Source organism: Polypterus senegalus, chromosome 4, assembly GCF_016835505.1.
Source record: "Polypterus senegalus isolate Bchr_013 chromosome 4, ASM1683550v1, whole genome shotgun sequence".
Lineage (NCBI taxonomy): Eukaryota > Metazoa > Chordata > Cladistia > Polypteriformes > Polypteridae > Polypterus > Polypterus senegalus.
This window is the reverse complement of record NC_053157.1, coordinates 116,771,223-116,798,959: the sequence shown is the minus strand read 5'-3', so window position 1 is coordinate 116,798,959 and position 27,737 is coordinate 116,771,223. Positions and strand designations below refer to the sequence as shown.

The 27,737-nt window shown below is 36.9% G+C and overlaps 1 protein-coding gene across 2 annotated transcripts in view; it reads left to right on the top strand.

Moving 5' to 3' along the window:
- The window catches only part of intu (inturned planar cell polarity protein), a 94,986-nt gene extending 67,567 nt beyond the window's left edge, over nt 1–27,419 (top strand). For both annotated transcript variants that reach the window (XM_039751214.1, XM_039751213.1), the window contains exons 9-16: nt 3,801–3,854; nt 5,427–5,489; nt 7,891–8,109; nt 10,584–11,075; nt 12,826–12,920; nt 13,138–13,327; nt 25,487–25,641; nt 27,255–27,419. In XM_039751214.1, coding sequence (XP_039607148.1) covers nt 3,801–3,854; nt 5,427–5,489; nt 7,891–8,109; nt 10,584–11,075; nt 12,826–12,920; nt 13,138–13,327; nt 25,487–25,641; nt 27,255–27,366 — 1,380 coding nt within the window. In that variant the 3' untranslated portion in view covers nt 27,367–27,419. The remainder of the gene's footprint in view (nt 1–3,800; nt 3,855–5,426; nt 5,490–7,890; nt 8,110–10,583; nt 11,076–12,825; nt 12,921–13,137; nt 13,328–25,486; nt 25,642–27,254) is intronic.
- Nucleotides 27,420–27,737: the final 318 nt, after the last annotated feature.

Below are 27,737 nucleotides of genomic sequence, written 5' to 3'. Positions count from 1 at the left end.
CCTCTTTGCACCAGATACTGCCAGGGTAGTCTCCATACTTCCTGGAATCATAAAATAGAGCAACCATGATTGGAAAATGGATGTAGTTTTCAAAGAAGACTAGAAAATGGTGCCGGGGTAAACCAGCTAAATAAATATGTAAACTATTTTCAAGTTGGGTCTATAGTTGCATTTTGATTCCTCATTCCTTGTTGTTGTTGTTGTGTTTTGAGTTTTATATTAGATTAGGTAAATTTATTAATCCCATTGAAATTCATATGCTTTCAGTAGCAGAAATATAAAAAACAGGAATACAGACTTGCAGGACAGGTAATACAACCAATCAATCAATCAGATTTAACTTACTGAGTACATTGGGTGGAAGCATTGAATTGCCTGATAGCAGTGGGCAGAAAAAGCCGCCTAGAGGTGGTGCTTAGCACATCATGGTGGAATGAGCCTGTGGCTAAAAGAGCTCCAAAAGAGTGCCTCCTGGTGGTGATGGGGGTTATTTTTCATGTTGGCATCCAATTTGGCTATCATCATCTTTTCCACAGCAACTTCCAGTGTGTCCATGGTTCGTCCTGTGATTGAGCACGCTTTCTTGATAAGTTTGTTCTAGCACTGTGCTTCTTGGCTTACTGGACATCTACCACCAGCTGTTTTGTCTTGCAGATGTTGAGTTACAGATGGTTTTTCCCTACACTACAAGATGAAGTCCTCCACAAATTTCCCGTACTCTGACTCATCTCCATTAGTCTGACATTGTGTTCAGCAATACAGGGGTGCCGCACGGGACTGTACTTTCTCCGGTCCTGTTCAATCTATATACATCAGACTTCCAATATGACTCAGAGTCCTGCCATGTGCAAAAGTTCGCTGATGACACTGCTATTGTGGGCTGCATCAGGTGTGGGCAGGAGGAGGAGTACAGAAAGTTAATCAAAGACTTTGTTAAATGGTCCGACTCAAACCACTTACACCTTAACACCAGCAAGACCAAGGAGCTGGTGGTGGATTTTAGGAGGCCTAGGCCCCTCATGGACCCTGTGATCATCAGAGGTGACTGTGTGCAGAGGGTGCAGACCTATAAATATCAGGGAGTGCATCTGGATGACAAATTGGACTGGACTGCCAATACTGATGCTCAGTGTAAGAAAGGTCAGAGCAGGCTATACTTTCTGAGAAGGTTGGCATCCGTTCTACCAGACGGTTGTGGCGAGTGCCCTCTTCTACGCAGTGGTGTGCTGGGGTGGCAGCATAAAGATGAAAGACGCCTCATGCCTGGACAAACTTGTTAAGAAGACAGGCTGTATTGTAGGAGTAAAGTTGGACAGTTTAACATCTGTGGCAGAGCGACGGGCATTAAGCAAACTCCTGTCAATCATGAATAATCCACTGCATCCACTGAACAGTATCATCTCCAGGCAGAGGAGTAGCTTTAGTGACAGACTTTTGTCACTGTCTTGCTCCACTGACAGACTGAGGAGATCGTTCCGCCTCCACACTATGCGACTCTTCAATTCCACTAATAAAATGCTTAGTAACTTAGTAAATGCTAATTTTTTTTTTTTTTTTTTTCTTTCTCATTTTTATTACTATTTAATTTAATATTGTTTCTTTGTATCAGTATACTGCTGCTGGATTATGTGAATTTCCCCTTGGGATTAATAAAGTATCTATCTCTCTATCTATCTATCTCTCTATCTATCTATCTATCATTACTAATGCAGCCTATGATGGATAGGTCATCTGAAAATTTTCTGGAGGTGGCAAGCACTGGGATTGTGCTGGAAGTCTGTTGTATAGAGGGTGAACAGAAAAGAAGAGAGTACAGTTCCCTGAGTTGCTCCAGTATTATATACCACCATTTCTGACACACAGTCCTCACAAACTGCTGTCTGTTGGTCAGGAAGTTGATGACTGAGGAGGTTATGGGAGCATCAAGATTCAAAGCCTTGAGTTTTTTCCTTATTCGATGAGACAGAATGGTGTTAAAAGCACTGAAAAAGTCGAAGAACATGATGTTGACTGTAGTATCAGCTTTGTCCAAGTGGGAGCAGGCTCTGTAGAGCATGTAGATGAGAGCATCTTCCACACCTATATAATAATAATAATAATAATTTATTACATTTATATAGCGCTATAGGCAAACTGCATGGGATCCAGATGTTCTGAAACTGGGGTTCATAGCTGGTGTAGGTTGAGCTTCTCAAAGGTCTTCATGATTTATGAAGTAAGAGAAACTGGCTTAAAGTCCTTGGGATCACTAGAATGTCCTGTTTATGGCTCTATACCTATTGAGTGACACAATTTGTGAGAAGACTATTGACTTAGTTGTTTATTGATTAGTTGTGGAAAAGGTAGAGTTCTCTAGCAGTGTGCCACGGACAGAACATCAATCAGTTGTCTTGAAAGAGAGAGCTTGGTTATAGGAGTGGTTTTATTTCTGGAACCCAACTTTATTGGCAACTACTGCTGAGTACTCTATCTCATAGTGTTAGACTGACAAAACATGAAAGAAGAGGTGTTTTGTGAACTGATCTAGAAGTGTTCTCTGGATTTTCCTGGCTTGCCTAATGCAGTAGTCAAAATCTGAACATATACAGAAGAAAGGACATTTTGTGGTCCCAAGCGTAAAGTGTGTATCTCTTGATGAAGAATGGTTAGACACTTCCAGTCTGTCCTATTACTTATCTCTCTTTATATCAAGAGGACATTGCAACATGGCACTCACATTCCCGACTCACATTTTATGACATCTTTCGCTAATTTTATTAATGAGGCTAGGGTGATGATTCCAGTGGTAACAGTAATAACATTAAGTGTCTGTCTTTTTCTTTGTTTGTTCTTGTTCTAACTGTCCTTAAGCTTAAATAAAAAAACTAATAAATATCCATCCATCTATCTTCTAACCCGCTGAATCCGAATACAGCGGAGCCAATCCCAGCCAACACAGGGCACAAGGCAGGAATCAATCCTGGGCAGGGTGCCAACCCACCACAGGACATACACAAACACACCCACACACCAAGGCCAATTTAGAAACGCCAGTCCACCTAACCTGCATGTCTTTGGATTGTGGGAGGAAACCAGAGCGCCCAGAGGAAACCCACGCAGACACGGGGAGAACATGCAAACTCCACGTAGGGAGGACCCAGGAAGCGAACCCGGGTCTCCTAACTGCGAGGCAGCAGCGCTACCACTGCGCCACCGTGCCGCCCTCATTTGAAACCAGATAGGCTATTCTAATTTTTTTTTTTTTTTTTGGTGTTGTCTGTCCCTTGCATAGTCTTCCTAAATAAAAACATACTTTGTGCTATTCTGAGGATTCCATTTTATATATAACGTAAATTCTTCTTTGTTTATCGATTATATACTGTACCTCTCATTGAAATATAATCATTTTAAGTATGAAGTCAGTTTATTATTGGTGAGTCAAATATATTTTACATGCTGTTTCAAAAATATATACATTTTAATGAAGCAAGTCTGTTCTACCTCATCTGTTCTACCTTGAATTGGATTAGGCAGTTCTGAGAATGTTATTGTGTTATATTTTACCTCTTCGTAGATACTCAGATATTTTTTTATTAAGGCTTAATTCAAATGAAATTTATTAAAACCAAGGTAAAGAAATATGTTTCGCTTTCTGCATGTGAAAGAACATTTGACTGTCAAAAGAAATTCATATTTGTCATTTTTTTTTTTTTAGGTTTAATACATTGTGTGATTAAACCTAGTTTTATTTTTCACTAATACGTTTTGTGAGTCTCATCCAAATGAATACATCTACAATAATATTTTTTTTCCCTTTTTAGGCTGAAATCAGCACATTTCTGTCAGATTTTGAGGCATCTGATTTTGGGGAAATGGTAAATAATGATCTTTTTTAATTTTTTTATAAAATAAAGGAAATTGGTAATCAATACATTAGGTATATGCTAATATACCCACAAAGTATCAAAGTTTTATAGAACAAAATATAAATGCAGTACTAGCTTTTGTGCGAGGCAAGATTTCATTAATGATTTCTCTTCAAATGCTGCGCACGCAAGCTGAATAACCGTTAATTACATACATCCGGCGTGGCTGATTGAGTTATTGCCTAGAAACTCCTTGCAGTGCAGTTAATATCTGCTTTGTCTGAATGTTCCTTTTCAACTCTCTGGTTTGTCTACTTGTGCTTGAAGTTCATTCAGTATGAAAGAGTTTTTTCAGATCTAGAGAGTCTTAACACTTTATGAATAATAATCAGTCTTTGGATTGTATGTCTGCAAGTTGTATAATTGGCGAACTTTTAAATTGTCTGATACCACAACATTAATAGTTGTAGTTATTTGCAAAACAAAACCAAATTTTATGATGTATAGTGCATCGTTTACCTGCACTGAAAGTTTTCTGAGCGGCCTACTTGCCTAAATAAGATTAAAAATGAAATTGTAAAAACATGCCATTGCATGGTTAGGATACACAAACTTAAAAAAATTGAAGAGTAGAAAAATAAGATTAATTTACATAAAAATCTGTTTTGTAGTCTCAAATTATAAATATGGTCATCTAATCTGTGAATTACCATTTGGCCCACAGTTTATTATGGCTCTCATGATTATTTAATACTGCAGGATTTAATGCAATACTTTTTTTCCCTCTTTTTTATTATTTCATTGTGCTTTTCATTTAACCTTTTTTGAAGACTTTGACATGTTATATTTTTACAGTAATTTATCAGATAAAAATTATTTACTGTTTTAGTAAATTGCTCTATTATATCATTGTGCCGTTGTGGTCAGTGCATGAGGAAAATATTTTGTAAAGTGCTTTTCATGTAGCAATATCTCTAAACATTTCATGAAGATCATAAAGTAAATTCTTGTTCTTTCAGCAGAAGCACTGTAAATGTCTTGCCTAGAATTATAGTTACTTGAAGCGACAATGTTTTTTATTTTAAATTGGCCTTACTCATCACTTGACAGCACTGCTTATGCAAAAGCATTAGATATACTTTAATATTTACTTTTCAAGGAAAGCCTGTAATCAAAGCAAAGATTGATGTGAAAGCTCAGGGGATTAAAACATCTTTTTTTCTTCTTTGTGGACTAGGCACTGTTGTAAATTACAGCACTTTCCTGAGAGTGAGAGTCACAAAAGAAATCCCATTTTTACTACTGTATAATTCAAACCAAATCTAAATTACAATTTATCATTATCTTTTTGTTGCTAGTTGTTTTCTTTGGAGATCTGAATATTAAATTGGCAAAATTTTAAAAATATATATAATTTGGTGACTTTTAGAGAACTTACTTTGGCATTTTTCTACCATTTCTACAGTTTTCTATCATACTTACTCAGTTTTATTAATTGTATGCTTTCTTTCTCTAAACATTGACATGTCATTGGATCTAGTTAGTGCTCACAATTAAAATTTGGTCTTGCTCTGTTTCTAGTCTGAGGATTACTATGGAATGAGGAGACTGTACACAATCCTGGGGTGTTGTCTATTCTATAAGGTGAGACAATGACTATGAATTTTAGACTTCTTACTGACTAAATTATTATGAGACTTTAAATCACACGGTGTAAAGTATGGATAAATAGGGGTAGAACAAATTTTTAAAAGTTGCTTTAGACCCCTATGCTAATAGTCTAAAAGTATATATTTGACTTTATGACTAGTTATTTTAGACTACAGTTTTTCTATTATGTTGCAAGATGTTAAATAAACTTTGCAATTAACTTATACCAATTGGATTCTGTTAGGCCGTTCAAGATATAAGCCAATAAAAGTGCATGTGTTTTATCCAGTGTGTCTGCTTTGTAGTCTAGGTACATTCATACAATAGTGTGTCATTTTCAGATATGATCAGTTTTAATCCTTTTACTGCTCTTTTATTTCATTTGATATGACGGGCTTGGTTGCCATAAACCTGTTCACTGTGGTCTCAGTAAGAATCCTATACCAGCAGCTGTCAAAGTCCCACATATAGACATTTCCTGTTAGTGATCACAAAGTCTTTGCCAGACTTAGACACTGAAGATGTTGTTGATTTGTTGAGTGCTGATCTGTATTTCTCTAATGACCACAATTTTATCAAGTTAATAAAGTGTCCATATATTAAACTTACTGAAAATACTAATAAATACTGCAAACGTCTTTCTCGCATATTATTACATTTAACTTAGTATTGGTATTTATGATAGCCACAGTTAAACCAAACAATTAAATAACATATCTGCACCACTTTTTTGAGCAAGTATATAATTTGGCATTAAAGAGTCGACTGTTGGTACAAAGTTTCATCCACCTTTAATATGCCACACCCAAATTTATCACTGGTACAGCCAATTGGTTTTAGAAGGTACCTTATTAATTAAATGGGGATCAGCTGTCTGCAGTCATGGGGTTTTAGATGATTGTTGTATAAATGAACCTGTATCTGGAAAATATCCAAGTCTCTGAATATCCATTGGAGTCCAGTCCAGTTTCATTAAGAAATACTACAGCACTCCTGTAAATCTGCATAAACCAAGTCATACACAAAAACAGAGTGATCATGCAAGAAGAAGACTAGTGAGTAAAGCAACCAAGAGACCTTTCTTAACTCTGGATTTTCAAGCCACAGTAGCTAAAATTGGAGAGACCAGTCATAGCTTTATGGGAGATTAGCAAAGACAAAGCAACCTTTAAAAAATCACATAATGTCTCAGAAGGTATATGGGGGACTCTAAAGTCACCTAGAAGAAGATTCTGATGAGACCAAAATGTAGGTTTCTGGCCAGATTAAACACCATGTTTGACTGCGCATAATATTAAAAACACACCATCCCCACTGTGATGTATGGTGGTGGCAGCATCATGTGGTAAGGATGCATCTCTGCAGCAGATGCTGGAAGGCTTGCGAGGGAAGAATGTAAAATGAATTCCAGAAAAATATGAGGTATTCCTTGAGGAAAACCTAATGCACTCAGCTAGAAACTTGCCCACTGGGAGTTGATTTGTTTTACAGCAAGACAAAGACCCCAAATATAAAGCCAAAGCTATATAAGAATGGCTTAAAAACAACAGTGTTAATGTCCTCGGGTGGCCAAATCAGAGTTCAGATTTCAGTCCAATTGAGAGTTTGTGGCTGGACCCAAGAAATGCTGTTTGCTTTGCAAAAAAATATGGCTTAAAATGGCATTGTCCAGATGTGAAAAGTGGATAGTGAGAGAGAGACCTGTGCACACAGACAATAATTATGGATTCAATTACTTTGCGCTTTATATTTGCAGTTAATACAGAACACTTTGCAGAGATCTGTTTTCACTTTGACATCAAAGAGTCTTCCAAGGGGGTGAAAATTCTATATGAGAACTCTAGCAGTACAGTACCTTGTGGTAATAGTGTGCTAATTTTATAATAATAAACAGTTCAATAGTTGATTTTAATATTAGGAAACTATTTTTGCATCCCTGCTCAGGCACTGCACTAAATGAATGAATAGAAGTCATTTATGCACTCATGTTATTGACTTAAATTCTTGCCACTTTTTATTTTTTGCATTTTACAAATAGTGACTTGAATATTTTATTTGTAAGTAAAACATCCAAAAATGTATATGGTTTAACTTGTAAATCAGGCAAAAACGTTGCACCTTTACTGTACATGAACCCTGGATTTAGTACAGAGTCATGTTGCCTTTTGCATGTTGGAGTTTTTCATTAGATTATATAATGCTGCTTTTGCCACTGCTCTACTGTGGATTGACACTGCAGACATCTGGTTGTATGTGTAGTATAAATGACATAAGAAAGAGGCAAAACTGATGGATGGCTAAAGCTTACCAATATTATTAAATGGTTTGCATTTTGCATTAAACTATTTTATATAGCTGTGTTGTAAATGTATGTCTTTCATTTTTATTCCTTCAGGGTTACTTAATAGAAAACCACTTGCCAAAGGAGGATCTTCTTGACATTGCTCTTTACTGTCAAATTTATTGCCTTTTACCACTTGCAGCTGAGCAGAAAATTGGTCAGCTGGTCATATGGCGAGAGGTCTTTCCCCAGCGACAGTCCTCTGTCAGTGAAGGATCTTTTGAAGCCTACCGGGAACCTAAAGCGAGATATTTTCTTCTAATAGTTGGCCTTGTAAGTGCATTTTTCTTCTCTTTGTCACTCACTTTATTTTTCCCATTAATAATTGAATCAGAATAATATCTGTTATTAATATATGCTATAAGCATTGATTTTTCTAAAGATGAATTTAATTAACATATACGTATTTGTATATATTTATTTTTTATATATATATTTATTTAATCTTGTAGTTATTCTGCCGCATTGATTTTTATACTTTAGCTGCCATACATCAATTTATTTCTTTCCTCATGTGTTTGCTGAAATTGTCAGTCTGTTTAATTTTGCTTTTACTATGCATTAAGTACTAACTTACAAAATTAATAATTTTGATACAGTTTATTTTGTTTTCTTCAATTTTTTTCATACGAACAAATAAAAAGAAGTTTGCTTAATGCTTCTTTCAGACATAAAAGTTTACTTTGAAATTAAAATATCTTGTTGTTCTTTCTTACATTTAAAAAATGTTATTAAAAGATTCTTTGAGATTTACAATTAATATAATTTTCAGGCATATATTATTGTAACATGTAATTCAGTGGTTCTTGAGTTCAGCCCTCAAGGCTCTCTGTGGCTACAGTTTTTTGTTCCAGTTGGTTTCTGCTTTTATTAAAGAATCTGTTATTTACTAGTTTCTATGTTTCAGTGTAAAGTGAAAAATTACAAAACTAATTTTACTACATTTTGTGGAATAAAGCAGGCATTAATGTATTTTAGTGAAGGGCTGTCTTATTGTGCATTTGCAGAGAGAAAATGTAAAGGTTATTCTAACACTGAAACATAAAGAATGTATGAGAAAATGAAGGTAGCCTTCATCAAGTGTGCTAGTGAATTAATTAGTGTATGTTATATGGGGATAATGTAATGTTTTTATCTTGGTATTTAATATTTTCATCATCATTAACATCATGCTTTTTATTGTGCTTTTCCTGACCTTCTGTTACCAGTAAGCTTCCTAGTGGGTCTGACACAAGAGTAACTTGAGCTTTTTGTTTGCCCTGTTGTCTACACATTTTGTTATTACCTATCATTATTTGGACATGGTTAAGGGAGCAAAAAAAGGGTCAATAACAAAAGAGAATTAAGTGTTTAAAAGCAATAGAAAAGTGGAAATAAAGTATTTTTAATATTTTTATAAATACAATTCTGACACTACTTCACATTACAGAAGGTAAAAATAACAGAAGAGAAAAGCAATGAGCCTATTAAACAATGTGATTAGTTGCTGGTAAAACAACTCGCTGATACTGAAACTGTTTGGTATAGAAAACCTGCAGCCACAGGAGGTCACCCCTGGACTAAACGTGAGAACCACTGATGTACGTGGTCTTTGAAAGAAAAAAAAAATTATATATACACACTCGTTGCCTCCCATAATGTTTGGGACAAAGATACATTTTTGATTTACCCCATGGGGGGACCATGTAGAAGAAGTGTTGTAATTTCTATATGGTGTTACCAGAATGTACAGTATGCAGATACCCTTAAGTCTGCAATATGCACTATAATCATGTATGAATTGTTTGATTTGTAGTTTTAAACTGCGGAGCTGAGGGCTAAATCAAGGACAACTTTGTCTTTGTCCCAAACATTATGTATTTTATAATAACTTTGTGTTGAATAATGACCTTCATGAGTCCAAGAATGTATTCTGCTTGATGTCTTCAGTGGTAGTGAGGTATGCATTTCTAGTACACTGGTTTCTTTGATAGTTCTAATAACTGCTAGTCTGCAACTTTTTTCACTTTTCTTCATTTATGTGTCTTCTTTTCCTTGGTAAATTCCAGGCATCAGCATAAAAATATGTACATTTCTCACATCGTTTAGGGGCCATTATGACTACTGAATTTAAACTCTCGGCTTCCTTTGCCTCCTACAAGTTAAACGTTTATAAATACACAAGTCTGTATGCAACTTTTAGTAATGGTAGAATGGCTTCATATTTATTGACTGTAATGCTGTTCTGTGCAGATGGCCAATATTCTTAAGAAACAACTAACAAAAATTTACTTGGAACAAAATTCAAATGATAAATCTATTTACTCATCACTGCCTGCATATTATAAAGGTTTGTTTTGTTCAAAATAAGCAAAGATCATCATATTCAGTTACTTATGTGTCAAAGGCTAAAAACATAAAGTCTCAGAAAAAAATTTACATTTTTAATGTCTTATAGCAGGTTTTTTTTGTGGGTGACTGCAGCCTGGCCTAAGACAGCAGCACACAATCTAAAGACATTTATCAAGAGATAAGTGAATAAAAAGAGACTATGCAGTGTCTTAAAATAACTGAATACTGGAGCATGACAGATATTTTGTTCCTCTCTGTCAGATGGACTATCCATCATTTACATTAATGTATTCACATAGTTTTTAGGATGATGCACAAGAGCAGCTTTCTAATAGTTTCAAATTAATGAGGAATATGTGACTTAAGGTGCATAATAGTCCTTTATAGTAAAACTGAGCTTTTTTTTTTGTTCTTAGAAACACAACATGTTATGCGTACTTTTGGAAGCAGGAGGATGTGCATCTCAGGCTATTGGGAACCCAGGTCCAGATTGTGTTTATGTAGACCAAGCAAAAGCCACGCTGTTTCAAATGGAATCCTTGGAAAACAGCATTGAGGAGAGACTTGCAGTGCCCCCCACTCCTTGCTTATCATGTGCGGACTGGTTTATCCCTACTGCGCGAGATAGACTCAATAGCATTACCAGTTCTCCAATCTTTAATAGGTGGCAGAGTATATCAAAAGCAACATCTCCCATCAGTAAATCATCATTAAAGAATCAAAGAACCAGTCCCCAGAAAAATTTTGGGATCTCTGAAAATGTCAGTGAAAGCCAAATGGATAACGTGTTATTTAGTACAAGTATCAGCCCTCACTCAACTCCAGACTCTATAAGGAAGCTGGGGCGCAGGGAATCCCAGGGTTCTGGTGGATCAGATGGTAGTGGAGGAAGTGGAAGCTTGTTTAAGGTATGTAATGGTTTACTGTTGCATTGAATGTGGAATTTCTGTCATTTGTAGAACAGTACATACTCTGTTGAATAAAATGGTTATAAATGTGTTTAAATGCTTGATATTGCTAATTGAAATGATGGGTGACATAGTGGAGCAGAGGATATTACTACTGCCTTACATGTATAGTATTCAGGGTTAGAATTTAATATTTGGTTACTGGCCATGTATAGTTTGCACATTTTTCATGTGTGTGAAGTATTTTCCTTTTGCATACTAGGCATGTGCTTGCTAGATTGACTGGCAATTGCATATTTGCACTATTGAAGTGTGAGTGTGTGTATGAATAGGCCCTTTGAGGTCGACCTCTCCCAAGTTGCTTCCTGCTTTGCACTTAATTGCTTCTGACATATGCGCTAGCTCCCCCACAGTCCTCCACTGGTTGTAGTTTTGAGAATGTTATATCATGATATAACTGAAATTATATGCAACAACAAATAGTTAAATCTATGTGCCTACACACAGGTTCACCAGAGTCTAGTATGATCATTTGTAAATTTAACTTTCCATTATTATAAAATGGTTTTCTAATTTAATGTATTAGCAAATGCACATACTGCAAATTCCATATCTGAATTTAGTTTCTTACTGTAAATTCAGAATAATCCTTATTTTTAAGTGGTTTTTAAATATGGAGACCTAAAGTAAAATGAAAGATAAGTTGATTTTTCTTTTTTCTGTACACTGTTTTCTCCTATAGAGTGTTGTGGGAGTCATATCCTTGTCCTGTAACACTGGATGGAAGGCAGGGATCAATCCAGGATTGAAAGATAGTCAGTCATAGGGAACCACTTGCACATACTCAATACGTGTCAGTTTAGGAATGCTGAGAACAAAACTGGGAAGCCCAAGGACAGAACTAACTGGGCACAAACAGAAGGTGCAGATGTTATACAAACTGTGACAAGTTAATGTAAATAGTGAAAATAAACCTCTAGGGCTTGCCTGGGGCAAATAACAGTGTTCGTGCCGACTCTTCAGGACTGCTGAGGATGCATGCAATTGATTTTATAGAACATACACAACTAATCTCATTTAGAATCTACCCATGTAATAGAAAATGTTTTGAGTGTTAACAGAACATACAGATTCCCATTTCTTCTTTTCCAAGTACAATATAGGTTTCTAATCCCTGTTCCAAAATTGTTGGGGTTATATGTGTTTTAGAATTATTCAGATCATGTAGTGGTATAAATCAACAATATTAATATTCTCAATTTACAGAATAATTTAAGGCATTCAATAAAAAACATAAAGTATTCTTTGTATGTTTTTTATGTTCATTACATTTATCTTTTAATGCTTACTCATAGATGTCTATTCATACATGACATTTGAAAGTACTCATCTTGTTTTCTCCATTTAACACAATGTAGAAACATTGTTTCTGAATGTTTCTGTAATTCTTTTTGTTGTCTCTTTGATTTTATTATACATGTTTCAGAAATTCATATCATAACCATAACAATTATGACATTTTACTATGTTCATTCTAAATTTTGGACATGTGCAGAAAGGTTTAAAAAGCATGCTGTGCAAAGCATGTTCTTGCTCCATCTGGTATCATGTAATGTTCTGCGTCAGTCATCTTGCCAAAAATGAAATTTCTCTTTTTCTGAGCTTTTCACATCTGAAATTGCAGATAAGGGATTGTAATGAAGTAGACTCTTCTCTTAGTTTTTTGACACAGTTGTTTTTCATTAACCAGATATATAAGAAGAAGCATCCTAATCCTTTTTATTTGGGTACATTAAAAAACAGTCTTTCAGAAAAAGACACTGAAGAAATGTACAACATGATGAAGTAAGTCTAGTTTCTTTTTAAAAATATTAACAGTAGATAAACCTGTGTATAGTTGGCAAACTCTAAAGCATATACATTCACCAGTTAGTAAATAGTGTTAATTGATAGCGTTAATAAGTGTTTTTATTGTTTGAAAATTCTCCTTAGACAATATTTGCAATTTGCTTATTTTAGTTATTATTGATGGTTTTTAACTTATTCATTTTTTTCTGTACAGATTAACATCTGGATCTGAAAACACATTATTTCACTATGTGTCAATGGAAGCAGTGCAAGGAATATTTATAGCTCCAACTCACAAAGAAGTTGCACAACTCAGTGGTTCCATTCACCCACAGTTAATCAAAAACTTTCATCGCTGCTGTCTTTCTATAAGATCAATATTTCAACAGACAATGGGTGGAAAGGTATGTTTCAGTTTTTAAACAGGATTAGTCAGATTCCAGCTAATGCTGATTGAGATTACTGAATAAATTGATGCATTAACACTTTTCTTTCTTAGTCAATAAAGGTGCATACAAAAGAAAAGGAAAATATACTTATGTGCTACCAAAGACATGTAGTTCAGTCACTCCATTTTGCTGCATACGACTGCTTCATTGTCAGGATACCAGTTGTCCTATATGGTGAATAGATAATTATTTACCTTGGCATTTGTTGCTCTTTTTGCTTCTCCTTTTTATTTTTCTATGCCATAACCAAGACACCTAATTTTCCTCTGCTCCAATTGCACAAATACCTGTAAACAATTGAAACTTTTGTAACTTATCATGGCCTTGTAAGTCATCTACTGTGAAGATATTAGACAAATATAATAATAACCTGTCTTAATTTTCTACCACTGTATGCTCATTTCTTCAACTTTCTTTACTGTTCACCTCCATGCAAAGCTTAAAATCCACAGGTTGTGTTCAGTACAGATCTCGTTCAATTTTTGCATCGAAAGATTGTGTAGAAAATTAGTGCTTAAAGAAATAAGTTTGGGCCTATTGGCTTGTTATCTGCATGACAATATGAACTCCGGTAGACACAACTGTTTAATTTAAATCATGTGTCCGTAGGACTATACCGGACATTAGTAAAAAATTCTTAGGAACATTTTTGATATAGATAGGGACTTGAATAAAGGGCAGCATTTAGTAAGAGGCAACATCATGGGATGAGAAGCATGGAGCAAGCCATGCAGACAAGTAGCCAAAAGAAACAGCCTTTTATGCCTTTTTTTCGTTACAGAAGGAATCTTTTGTGTGTTTGAGTAAGCTGAAGTTTTTGAGAAGCTGTTGACAGAATTAAAGGTCCAAGCATATAATATCTATATATATCATTCACTAAGGCAAGACAACCATGGAAAGCACGCCGGAAGGGGCGTGGATTCACTAAGCCGCCGACAAGTGAGACACCTATGGCGCATGCAGGAAGGAGCCACGCCCACCAACTGCAAGACCATTGGATACGACGACAACTCACAGGGCCACACCCACCAACTCGGACGCGACGACACAGAAAAAATGGCGTCATTTATATTCGTCTGTCGTAGAGGCCACATGCAGTGCAGGTCAGGTTAATGTCATGTACATATCATGCACCTCTGAGCTATGTTGACTGTTCATAGAGGCATGTTTCTCACGGAGGTGAATCGCCATATGCAGTGTGTGAAACGGTTTGCGAGGGGTATCCCATGGGATCCTTAAAACAATCCTTTACAACTGAGGTTAAAGCACAATGAAGTAAGTAGTCTTTAAAAACTGACTTTTCGGTCACGACGCGTGCACCATAGCAAACTGTTTTACACGCTACATACAGCTATTCGCATCCGCGACAAACATGTGTCTTCATAGATGCTCCTGCAGGAACACGGAAGACGTTTTCCTGCCCACCAACACTCATTTTTCACCGGCCGGCGTCTACCCTCGCTCTCTAGGCATTCACACTGCCTGCCCATTTGCCCGGAAGCAAAACCTCACCGACCACCCAGTTACTCCCTTTCGTCTGTGGTAAGAGTCCACATGCACGTTTGAGCCACGCGGCGTTTGTTATGCCGCGGGTTCACTATTGTGTTGTATTTTGCTCTCTTCAGAGTTCCATCTTTTCATTCACTTACTGTTGTATTCTCACACCAACCCGTTTTAGACATCCGTGTCCTTCCAGAAGTGTTTAGCATTCAATAAATAATTATGCATGAGATTGACCGTGTGTCTACTCAGCGCGGAGAGGCTTGGGTAAGCTGTTGAACCCCATTCGGGCTGCAAGCTGTGGAATTCCCACTAAGTGTGACTCATACACTCCCACTCATTACGTCCCTACCCTTTGTGCACACCCCCCTCCTACCGTGGTTGGGTATCTTGGTGGATTATATATAGAAAAGCAGAGTTCCATCTTTTCATTCACTTTCTGTTGTATCCTCAAACCCTCCCTTTTTAGACAACTGTGTCTTTCCAGAAGTGTTCAACCATCAATACATAATAATGCCGCGTTTGTTATACCGCGGGTTCACTATTGTGTTGTATTTTGCTCTCTCCAGAGTTCCATCTTTTCATTCGCTTACTGTTGTATTCTTAGACAACCGTGTCTTTCCAGAAGTGTTTAGCATTCAATAAATAATTATGCATGACATTGAGCGTGTGTCTAACCGGCGTGGGTAAGCCGTTGAACCCCATTCGGGCTGCAAACCGTGGAATTCCCACTAAGTGCGATTCATACGCTGCCACTGGTTGCGTCCCAACCCTTTGTACACACCCCCCTCCCACCTTGCTACTACCGTGGTCGGGTGTCTTGATGGATTATATATAGAAAAGCAGCCAACAACTCAAGTGACGAGTTGGAGCTGGGCACATGAGCGGGCAGTGCATACTGAACGAAATCAGCAGACTAGCATGACGGACGGAGCTGAATGGACGTCCTTCTTCCCTCGTCCCGTTCCACACTCCGTGCCGTGCACCCCCATCCCACTGTCTGGCAGGAGAAGGCGCGAGGGCGGTCCGCCAGTTTTCAGTCACGGATGATTGTGTGTTGCTTCGTTCCGTGCATTGTTACAATGTTGCTTTTCTTGCTGATTTATTACATTACTGATTTTTCAAATTTTAATTTTCTCCCTGTGCTTAAAAATCACTTAAAAAATCGGCCTGATTATGCGGCGTATGGTACGCCGCGGGTTACACCGCGGGTTGGCTAGTTATCTATATATATCTACAATGCATCTGGAAAGTATTCACAGCGCATCACTTTTTCCACATTTTGTTATGTTACAGCCTTATTCCAAAATGGATTTAATTCATTTTTTTCCTTAGAATTCTACACACCACTCCCCATAATGACAATGTGAAGAAAGTTTACTTGAGGTTTTTGCAAATTTATTAAAAATAAAAAAACTGAGAAATCACATAGGTGTGTGTGTATATGTATATATGTGTATATATATATATATATATATATATATATATATATATATATATATATATATATATATATATATATACATATATATATACATATATATATATATATATATATATATATATATATATATATATATATATATATATATATATATATATATATATATATATATATATATATATATATATATATATATATATATATATATATATATATATATATACAGTGGGTACGGAAAGTATTCAGACCCCCTTCAATTTTTCACTCTTTGTTATATTGCAGCCATTTGCTAAATTCATTTAAATTAATTTTTTTCCTCTTTAATGTACACACAGCACCCCATATTGCCAGACAAAAAAAAAGAATTTTTGAAATTATTGCAGATTTATTAAAAAAGACAAACTGAAATATCACATTGTCCTAAGTATTCAAACCCTTTGCTGTGACACTCATATATTTAACTCAGGTGCTTTCCATTTCTTCTGATCATCCTTGAGATCACCTTCATTTGAGTCCAGCTGTGTTTGATTATACTGATTGGACTTGATTAGGAAAGCCACACACCTGTCTAAATAAGACCTTACAGCTCACAATGCATGTCAGAGCAAATGAGAATCATGAGGTCAAAGGAACTGCCTGAAGAGCTCAGAGACAGAATTGTGGCAAGGCACAGATCTGGCCAAGGTTACAAAGAAATTTCTGCTGCACTTAAGGTTCCCAAGAGCCCAGTGGCCTCCATAATCCTTAAATGGAAGACATTTGGGACGACCAAAACCCTTCCTACAGCTGGCCGTCCGGCCAAGCTGAGCTACCAGGGGAGAAGAGCCTTGGTGAGAGAGGTAAAGAAGAAACCAAAGATCACTTTGGCTGAGCTCCAGAGATGCAGTCAGGAGATGGAAGAAAGTTGTAGAAAGTCAACCATCACTGCAGCCCTCCACCAGTCAGGGCTTTATGGCAGAGTGGCCTGTTGGAAGCCTCTCCTCAGTGCAAGACACATGACAGCCCGCATGGAGTTTGCTAAGATTCTCTGTAAGATTCTCTGGTCTGATGAGACCAAGATAGAACTTTTTGGCCTTAATTCTAAGCAGTATGTGTGGAGACAACCAGGCACTGCTCATCACTTGTCCAATACAGTCCCCACAGTGAAGCATGGCGGCAGCACCATGCTGTGGGGGTGTTTTTCAGCTGCAGGGACAGGACGACTGGTTGCAATTGAGGGAAAGATGAATGCGGCCAAGTACAGGGATATCCTGGACAAAAACCTTCTCCAGAGTGTTAAGGACCTCAGACTGGGCTGAAGGTTTACCTTCCAACAAGACAATGACCCTAAGCACATAGCTAAAATAACGAAGGAGTGGCTTCACAACAACTCTGTGCCTGTTCTTGAATGGCCCAGCCAGAGCCCTGACTTACACCCAATTGAGCATCTCTGGAGAGACCTAAAAATGGCTGTCCACCAATGTTTACCATCCAACCTGACAGAACTGGAGAGGATCTGCAAGGAGTAATGGCAGAGGATCCCCAAATCCAGGTGTGACAAACTTGTTGCATCTTTCCCAAGAAGACTTCTGGCTGTATTAGCTCAAAAGGGTGCTTCTACTAAATACTGAGCAAAGGGTCTAAATGCTTAGGACCATGTGATATTTCAGTTTGTCTTTTTTAATAAATCTGCAACAATTTCAAAAATTCTTTTTTTTGTCTGTCAATATGGGGTGCTGTGTGTACATTAATGAGGAAAAAAATTAATTCAAATGAATTTAGCAAATGGCTGCAGTATAACAAAGAGTGAAAAATTGAAGGGGGTCTGAATAATTTCCGTACCCACTGTGTGTGTGTGTGTGTGTGTGTGTGTGTGTATGTGTATATATATATATATATATATATATATATATATATATATATATATATATATATATATATATATATATACTAATAAAAGCAAAGCCCTCACTCACTCTCTGACTCATCACTAATTCTCCAACTTCCCGTGTGGGTGGAAGGCTGAAATTTGGCAGGTTCATTCCTTACAGCTTCCTTACAAAAGTTGGGCAGGTTTTATATCGAAATTCTACGCGTAATGGTCATAACTGGAAGCTGTTTTCTCCATTTACTGTAATGGAGATGAGCTTGAACGCCGTGGGGGGAGTTTCGTGTGACATCATCACGCCTCCACGTAATCACGCAGTACAAAGAAAACCAGGAAGACCTCCAAAAAGCGCTGAAGAAAACATGCATTATATAATTGAGAAGGCAGCGAAACAATAAGAAGCGGCGAGTGACATATACAACCATATTCATGAGTTCTGCTACTTGAAACAAAGCACGATGTAAACCTACACTTTAAATTAAGTTCATAGACAGGCTGCGCTGGCGTTTGTAATTTAGTGCCTGCCCATATAAGGCCGTCCGTCAGCGGCAATCCAATAGCAAACTCCACTAAATATTCACGGGTGAAGGACTGTGCTTATGGAGAGGAAGATGAGATGGTCAGGGTGGTGTTTGACACAAACTCAGCGAAACTGCGAGAGAAAGTTTTAAGTGCCAGGACTAAGGTAACATTAAATACAGCCATGGACATAGCACGAGATGGCACCAGCACAGCTGGGAACCTTCGATGCATGTACACCGAGCGGCTCACGTGAACTGGCGAGTGCACAGATAAAAAGCAACAGTTCCAAACAGCGCTGAACAAAAACCGAATTACACAATTGAAAAGGCAGCAAAAATATGAAGCGTCTGATAAGCATATTCATAAATCCAGCTACTGCGGAAACAAAGCACACGGTGGAAAAAGTCAATGTCCCGCTAAAGGAAGACAGTGTAAAAAACCCGTGCATGCAGTGTGTCAGGTCTCAGATAAAGAAGAAGACGAGCTGTTTATTGATGCAGTAAGAAACGAATCGATGAAAGAAACCTGTCATCTTTACAACGATTGACAAACACGGAATGTAACTTGAACACAACACATCCTACAAATACGAACCTGATTGAAAGAAATAATGATAATCAAATCCTTGATGACAGCAACACTCAGTAACACTCACAAAACAAATACTGTATATTGACAGTCATGTTACGTTATTTTTAAAATGTTCCCTTTTCTTTTTCTAGCTTTTTTAACACACTACTTCTCCGCTGCGATACGCGGGTATATATATATGTATATATATATATCCGATCTACATACTCGAATAATGGATACTTTATTAGCCATCAATGATTGTTTTGGTAAAGCCATACTCAGTGTATTCATTAGATGAGCGGTAAAAAGTAAGAGCGAGGGAGGATGCAGGCTGTAGTCTTGCGTCAACTCTATCTGAATTGCGATCACATTTCAAAAATATATCTTTTCAAGTTCTATTTAGTCCATATTTGTCAAACTCAAGGGCCACGGGCCACATCCGCCCGCGTGTAATTATATCCGGCCCGAGATCATTTTATATACTGTATTATTGTTATTAATGGCCCAGGTATATGAAGCGCTGGTAACACAATAAACTACAGATCCCATAATGCAGCGCTTCAGCTGCCTTGCCAACACTTACGCGTTAATCAAGTCTAGCTTATGATGCTGCAAGTTATTGCGAAGCTAGCTCACGCGATGCTGAGAGAAAAGTTGATTCTGAAAATAGAGCCTTTAAAACCGATGGGAGGCTGAGTATATGTTTACTGAACCCGTGTGTCTCATTTGTGGAGCTAATGTGGCTGTAATTACAGAATTTAATCTAAGACGGCACTATGAGACAAAACATCAGGGTAACCTGAATGCAATGCAGAAGATACAGAAAGCAGAATAATTAAATAAGAATCTGACACTTCAGCGGACGTTTTACCGTGCACAATCACAAAGTGATTTCAAGTGAAGCTGCTTTTATGGGAGACACAAATGCACCAGTGCAACTTTCCCTCTTTCCTGTTGCCAAGTAATGTTAAACCAAGTCGTCACTACGGTGTTCCCAAATCGCACTTTGCTGATAAACTGAGCGCACTGAGTTTGCACGGCGCTTTGGTGACTTTGAAGAACAAAAAGTCCGTCTACATGCGGCTCGAACCTTGTGCATGTTTGGTAGCACATATCTGTGTGAGAAGCTCTTCTCAGTGATAAAGACTAACAAAACAGCACACAGGAGTCGCCTCACTGATGAGCACCTGCAATCCATCCTGAGAATCTCCACAACACAGAACCTCACACCAAACAGAAACGAACCTGTTGCCAAAAAGATGCCAGGCGTCCAGCTCTAAAATGACATATGAGCAAAGACAACTGAATGATTTGATTTGTTATTGCTGAAAGGAACACATTTTATTTATATTTCCAGGTTTTGTTATGCAGCATGTTCATATTTGAATTTGTATAATTTTGACAGGATATATTTTTATGGAGAGCAAAATCTTTTGGGATATTTAAAATCTAAGTTTATTTTTTATATAAAATTACATAAGAGAAAAGAAATTTGAATGTTTGTTCTTTTAATGTTTACTTTATTTCTAACTTGTATAATTTAGACAGGATATATTTTTATGGAGAGCAAAATATTATAAGTTGTTTAAGGTTTGAGTTGATTTATTCAGGAATAATATTCCTGTCTGTTTTACCATTCCTACCAAAGATATTTCTGTCGACTAAATAAAAATTCCTTCTATTTAAAATTTAAATAGAACTTGAACAAATACGATAGTTCATAATATCCACGCAGACTTGCACGTAAGAGCGGGAGTTATCCATTTTAACAAGCAGCGTATGTAAACAATTACATTGACAATCATGTTACGTTATTTTCAAAATGTTTCCTTTTCTTTTTCATGACTTCTTTAACACACTACTTCTCTGCTAGTATATATATATATATATATATATATATATATATACACACACACACAGAGAGACACACAATATAGAAGTAAGAAACAAAATCAACCGTATTGGTAAAAAAAAATATTTTTTGATGAATTACAATATTTTAAACATTGTCACCTTCTATATACTCCCCCTCCCAATCTGTACACCGCTCCATACGTATCTTCCATTGATTGAAACAGTGCTGGAAGTCTTCTTGCTTGAGGCTCTTCAAAAGGCTTTCCGTTTGTCTTCACTTTATCCATTGAAGAAAAATGCGTTCCCTTCAGGTCACTTTTGATTTTCTGGTACAAGTAAAAATCACAGGGAGCTAAATCGGGCAAACAGGGAGGATGATCAAGGACAGAAATACTTTATGTAAAAAGCATTGTGCACGGGAGCCTTGTCTTGACTTGTATTGCTGTCACTTTTTCACCTGACATTGTCATGGCAACTCGTGTAGCGATTATTGTGCAAATATTGACTGGGCTATTCACAGGATATACCTAGCCGGTTGGCGATTTGAGAGGGTGTGTAGGCGGGAGATATAGTTCTATGATTCGCCTTGTGCGCATGCGTGTGTGTGTGTGTATTGTGAACCACCACAGACAAAAGTCGCTGTGTAAGTAAAAGGGTTTATTCTTATAAATACCTTTCACAACCAGCTTGAAACAAACCACCACACAATCTCTCTTTTTCTTTCTTCCACTCCACCCATGCAAGCGTTGTCCACTTCCACCTAACTCGGCTCACCCGGATGTGACAGGACATTTCCTTTTATCTAGAACCCAGGAGTACTTCCAGTGCTAGGGCATAGCCCAATGGAAGTCCCACAAAGTAGGGATTATTAATCCATTCAGTTCCCCCTGGCAGACCCCACAGGGCTGCATCAGAGTACTACAGGTTCCAGCATGCTCTGCAGGAGTCCATTTGGGAAAACGTTAACCATTTCCCGTTAGAATAGCTTTTGCAAAGACAATTAACAAATCACAGAGACAAACATTTGAAAAAGTCGGTTTATTTATTAGAGAGAAAGAAATGAAATTCTCTCACGGGCAGTTATATGTTGCATTGTCATGATGCAAGTTTAAACACGAAATCAGAATTTACTGCGATAATGATGAAAATGTAATTCAAAAAATAGTTTTTACTGAAGTGAATTTCAAAGCTAAACAGAACAAAATCAAATAACGCTACAAAAAATTTGAACGCAGCATAAAACATTAATTTACTTTCAAATTATTACGTTTTACTATTTTTAATGTGGTTAATTACTCACTGTAATGTAAATAGTTCTATTATGCATATGTAACAATTCCCATGAAAATAAGAATCTGTTTAAATTGTACATCCGCATCTCCATACACGAGCGGCAGAACTGCAAAGTGGCTTGCGCGTAGCACTTTCATACATGCTTACATACAAGGGCATATAAAAAATATTGAATCTCTTTTAAAGTCATGACAAAGTATTTATACGCATATTTATCAATTCAGCATTTTTAATTTGAACTATTATGCTGTAACAATACATTTCCAAAGCTGAAATTTCTGCAAATATTTAACTGAAGAAGAAAAACTCAAAAGTTGGTGTTTGCATAAGTATTCAAGCCCTACAGATTAATACTTTGTTGAGAACATTTTTGATGCAATATCCGCCTTAATTGTTTTGGGGGATGTACCAGTTTTGCACATTGTTCAGGAGTGATTATTCCCCATTCTTTTTGCCATGTTTTATAGAGCTCCTCTAGGTTTGTGGCATTGTGCCCCTGGACAGCATGTTTCAAATATTGCCACAGATTCTCAGAAGGGTTAAGATCAGGGCTTTGACTTGGACATTCCAAAACATTCACCTTTCTGTTTTTGAGCTGATTCAAGCTGATAGAAGAGCAACTTTGACTGAAATAACCACTCATTACAACCGAGGTATGCAGCAAAGCATTTGTGAAGCCACAACACGCACAACCTTGAGGCGGATGGGCTACAACAGCAGAAGATCCCACCGGGTACCACTCATCTCCACTACAAATAGGAAAAAGAGGCTACAATTTGCACAAGCTCACCAAAATTGGACAGTTGAAGACTGGAAAAATGTTGCCTGGTCTGATGAGTCTCGATTTCTGTTGAGACATTCAAATGGTAGAGTCAGAATTTGGCGTAAACAGAATGAGAACATGGATCCATCATGCCTTGTTACCACTGTGCAGGAGGATGGTGGTGGTGGTGTAATGGTGTGGGGGATGTTTTCTTGGCACACTTTAGGCCCCTTAATGCCAATTGGGCATCGTTTAAATGCCATGGGCTACCTGAGCATTGTTTCTGACCATGTCCATCCGTTCATGACCACCATGTATCCATCCTCTGATGGTTACTTCCAGCAGGATAATGCACCATGTCACAAAGCTTGAATCATTTCAAATTGGTTTCTTGAACATGACAATGAGTTGACTGTACTAAAATGGCCCCCACAGTCACCAGATCTCAACCCAATAGAGCATCTTTGGGATGTGGTGGAACGGGAGCTTCGTGCCCTGGATGTGCATCCCACAAATCTCCATCAACTGCAAGATGCTATCCTATCAATATGGGCCAACATTTCTAAAGAATGCTTTCAGCACCTTGTTGAATCAATGCCACATAGAATTAAGGCAGTTCTGAAGGCGAAAGGGGGTCAAACACCGTATTAGTATGGTGTTCCTAATAATCCTTTTGGTGAGTGTGTATGTATGTATGTATGTATGTATGTATGTATATGCATATATGTATGTAATCAATATGCATGTGTGTATGTATATGCATATATGTATGTAATCAATATGTATGTGTGTATGTATGTAATATAATATATTAGGAAGTAGTTGCATTAGTGATTAAATATGCTGATGTTATGGAAAGGTGAAAAAATTATTCCTTGATTCTCTGCAGATGGCATTTTCTGTATGTGATAAACCTTCAATATATGTCTCGTTCAGAACAAAATTACATTGGACAGAAATATAAAACATAAAAAAATGGTTAATTTTAGAAGAAGCTCTTGATTAATGTTATTCAAGAACTTATTTTTTAAATATCAGATTAAAAATCAGACAAGTTTTTTTTTTCTTTCCCAGAATGAAAAGCCTTGTGTCATGTTACACATATCTCCATTTTTCCTGTGTAGAATTTACTGACTGCTTGTGTGTCAGATTCTGTGTTTTTAATATGCTTTTCATGTTATGTGTTGAGTTTATGTGGGTACTGTTAACTTTTTCCTGTATGTGAGGTGTCTTTACAGTAACCTGGCAAGCTGTAATGTGGCAATGTGTGTAATTAGTATTTGTCTTGCTATAGTCTGGTGACCATTGCATGGTTGCTTTATGCCTTGGACTTAACAACACTACCAGGTTAAACACAGAGGCCTTAAATTTGAAATAAGTGGATTCAAAAACTATGGATTATGTGGGCACTTTACCTCATGCAAAGCTCTTTTTAGACATATTTGTATGTCTTTAGTGAATTCCTAGCATTCTTGTCTTGTGCCAGAGGTTAGAAAGAAACCATGACTTCTCACAGCTGTGTAATGAATGGATAAACCAGGTTCAGAGAATTGGTGAAGTATGTGTGCTGACTCAGTTAGACTTGTATTGCATTAATCAGAAGTATTATGTCTTTTCACGATGTATTGTGCTTCGAGAAATAATTTATGTGCTATGAAAATCCTGAATATCTTTCAGTATCTCTAACACTGTATAAATGATGAGATTTGTGAAGTTTGTTTTGCTTTGTTTTTGTTAATAAAAATTTAATGTATATTAAAATATAGCTGTAATGTTTCTATATTTGCTTATCCTGATCCAGCAGATCCCCATGACCCTGTAGTTAGTATATAGCGGGTTGGATAATGGATGGATGGATGATTGGGGTTTTAAGAATTTAGAGTTCATCCTGCCAACAGCAGGCTCTAGATAGACAGCTGAAATTTCAGTTTATCAAGGTACAATAAAAAAAAAAAAATCTGCTTGACATTTTTAACAGTGATAGGTTCCTACTGAGAGAGAAATTAGTTTTTAGACCCCTGCATATGTTTCCTTATTATTACTTGCAAGCTTTCTAATATCTTTTGACACTGAAACTGGCTTCTTCTAGTTTCTGTTGCCAAGAAACACATAAAGCCAGGCTTGCTCTTTCCAGTCTTTGCACATGTTGAGAGGAAAGTAAGATATGCCAGCTACTAATAGATTTCCTGCCAAACTGAGGCAATAAAGTCGTTATAGAATTTTTTCATTGGATTAAAACTGAATCCCTGCTACAACATTTCATTTCAGTGTCTATAAATATTTGTTTTCGTTAAACAGGAAAGAAAAAGTGTGAGCTGCACTAGTTCTTCAGTACGGAAGACCTCATCTGGATTTGGAATTGTCAAAGAGCATGGTGTGCTTTTTCAGTGTGAACCAGAAAACTGGACTGACCAGAAGAAATCTCCACCCACAATGACGTACTGGGTTGTAGGGTAAGAGATACAAGAAAAAGTTTATTATATAGAAAAGTATAAACATGCAAATATGGTAGACTATTGACACAGCATGCTGTCTATATAATAACTGGTGATCTTTGATGTCTGTTAGTAGTTACCACAAAGAGAAATAAATGTCTTAAACGAATACTCATGAATATGCCTAATGTAGAGACTACAGTATGGTAATACAACAAGAGAGAAATACCCATCATTGTCATTTCATTAGTTAAGTTCAGTTCAGAAGTCTTGTACAGATAAAACATGAGTTTGATTCCATTGATATACAGTGGATTCAGAATGTATTCAGACCACATCAACCTCTGCACATTTTATTGTTTTGTAAATTTAATTTTAAATGGATAACATTTGACATTTGCTTCTAAATTTACTTTCTGTAAACCATAATGAAAAAGTGAAAACATTTTCAGAAAGGTTTGCAAATGTACTAAAAATCAAAAATGAAATTTCTCATTCATATAAGTATTCAGACTCTTAATTCCATGCTTTGTAAAGGCATGTTTGGCAGCTCCACAAGCATTGGTCTGGTCAGTTTATCTTGTTCTTCTTGGCAGATCCCCTCAAGCTCTGTTAGATTGAATAGGAAGGTTCTGTCAACTACCATCTTCATGTCTCTCCACAGGGATTAAGTCTGGGCTTTGGCTGGCTCTTGGCTATATGCTTTGGGTCATGTGCAGAAATGCAAAGATCCACCCCATTCTGAGGTTGCATGCACTCTAGAGTAGGTTTTCTTGAATGACTTTGCTGTATTTAGCTGCATTCATCCTTTCCTCAGTTTAAACTTTTCTCCCTGTCCCTGCTGCTGAAACGCATCCCCATGCCAGGATGCTGCCACCGTTATGCTTTGCCTGTACTCCAATAGTCATTTTGCTTGGCATTCTGCCCGAAGAGTTGAATTGTTGTCAAATCACACTAGAGAATTATTTTCCTCATGTTCTCAGATTCCTTTAAACTGTCATGTGTCTTTTACTTAATAGTGGCTTCCGTCTAGCCACTATACCTCAAATGCCTGATTGATGGTGTACTGCTGAGATGCTCCTCCTACTGACAGGTACTCTCATCTTAGCAGCAGAATTCTGAAGCTTTGTTAAAGTGACCATTACCGATCTAGGCCCTTCTTGCCTGCATAGCCTTGTCCAGGTGAAAAGCTCTAGGAAAAGACCTAGTTGTTCCAAACTTTTTCCATTTCACAATTATTGAGTCCACTGTACCCCCAGAAGTATGGTTTTATTCCCTTGCTGTGATCTTTGTCTCACCACAGTTTGATAACAGAGTTCTACAACGAGTTCCTTAGACTTCACAGCTTGGTTTTTGTTCTGACATTCAGTGTGAATTGTGGGACCTTAGAGACACAGGTGCCTTTTTAAGTTACGTACAATCAATTCTCTTTGCCTCAGGTGGATTCCATGTTTTCACTTTGTCATTATGATAACTGAGTGTAGACTGACAAAAATGGCAGATTTATGTACTTAGAATTAAATATACAACACAATAATGCATTCATAAAAAGAAGGGGTTCAGAATACTTCCTGAATCCACTGTATAAGGAACTGTAAGTAATATCTCACAGTGACTTTTTTATGTTGCAGGAGGCTTTTTCTAGAGCCAGTCCCTCAAGAGTTCTATGTGTGTTTTCATGACTCGGTGGCAGAGTTTCCAGTGGAGCTTGCATTCAGACTATCGTTTGGAGTGGCAGTCTGAAGAACAGGACAAGCATGCAGTGTTTTCTCCCAAACAATAAACAATAATAAAAACATCCTTTTGTACTATGACACTTTTAAAATTGCTAAGAAAATTTAAAAACTGAATGTTTGCACTTGATTTCAATACCAATGATAATACTTGCATGGGTCCACAATAATTGAAAATATATTGAAGACTGTGAAGATGGTTTTATCTGGTAAAGCTAACTTTATAAGTTAAGTTGCAATGGTAAATTATCAATTTTAGTCTAAAATCTCAAATTTTTATGTTTTATATTTAAGTATAGATTTACTAAAAATGTGCAAAAACTAATATGTTTTCTGTAAAGACTGTAATTTATGTACAATAACTCTAATCTAAAAAATTGA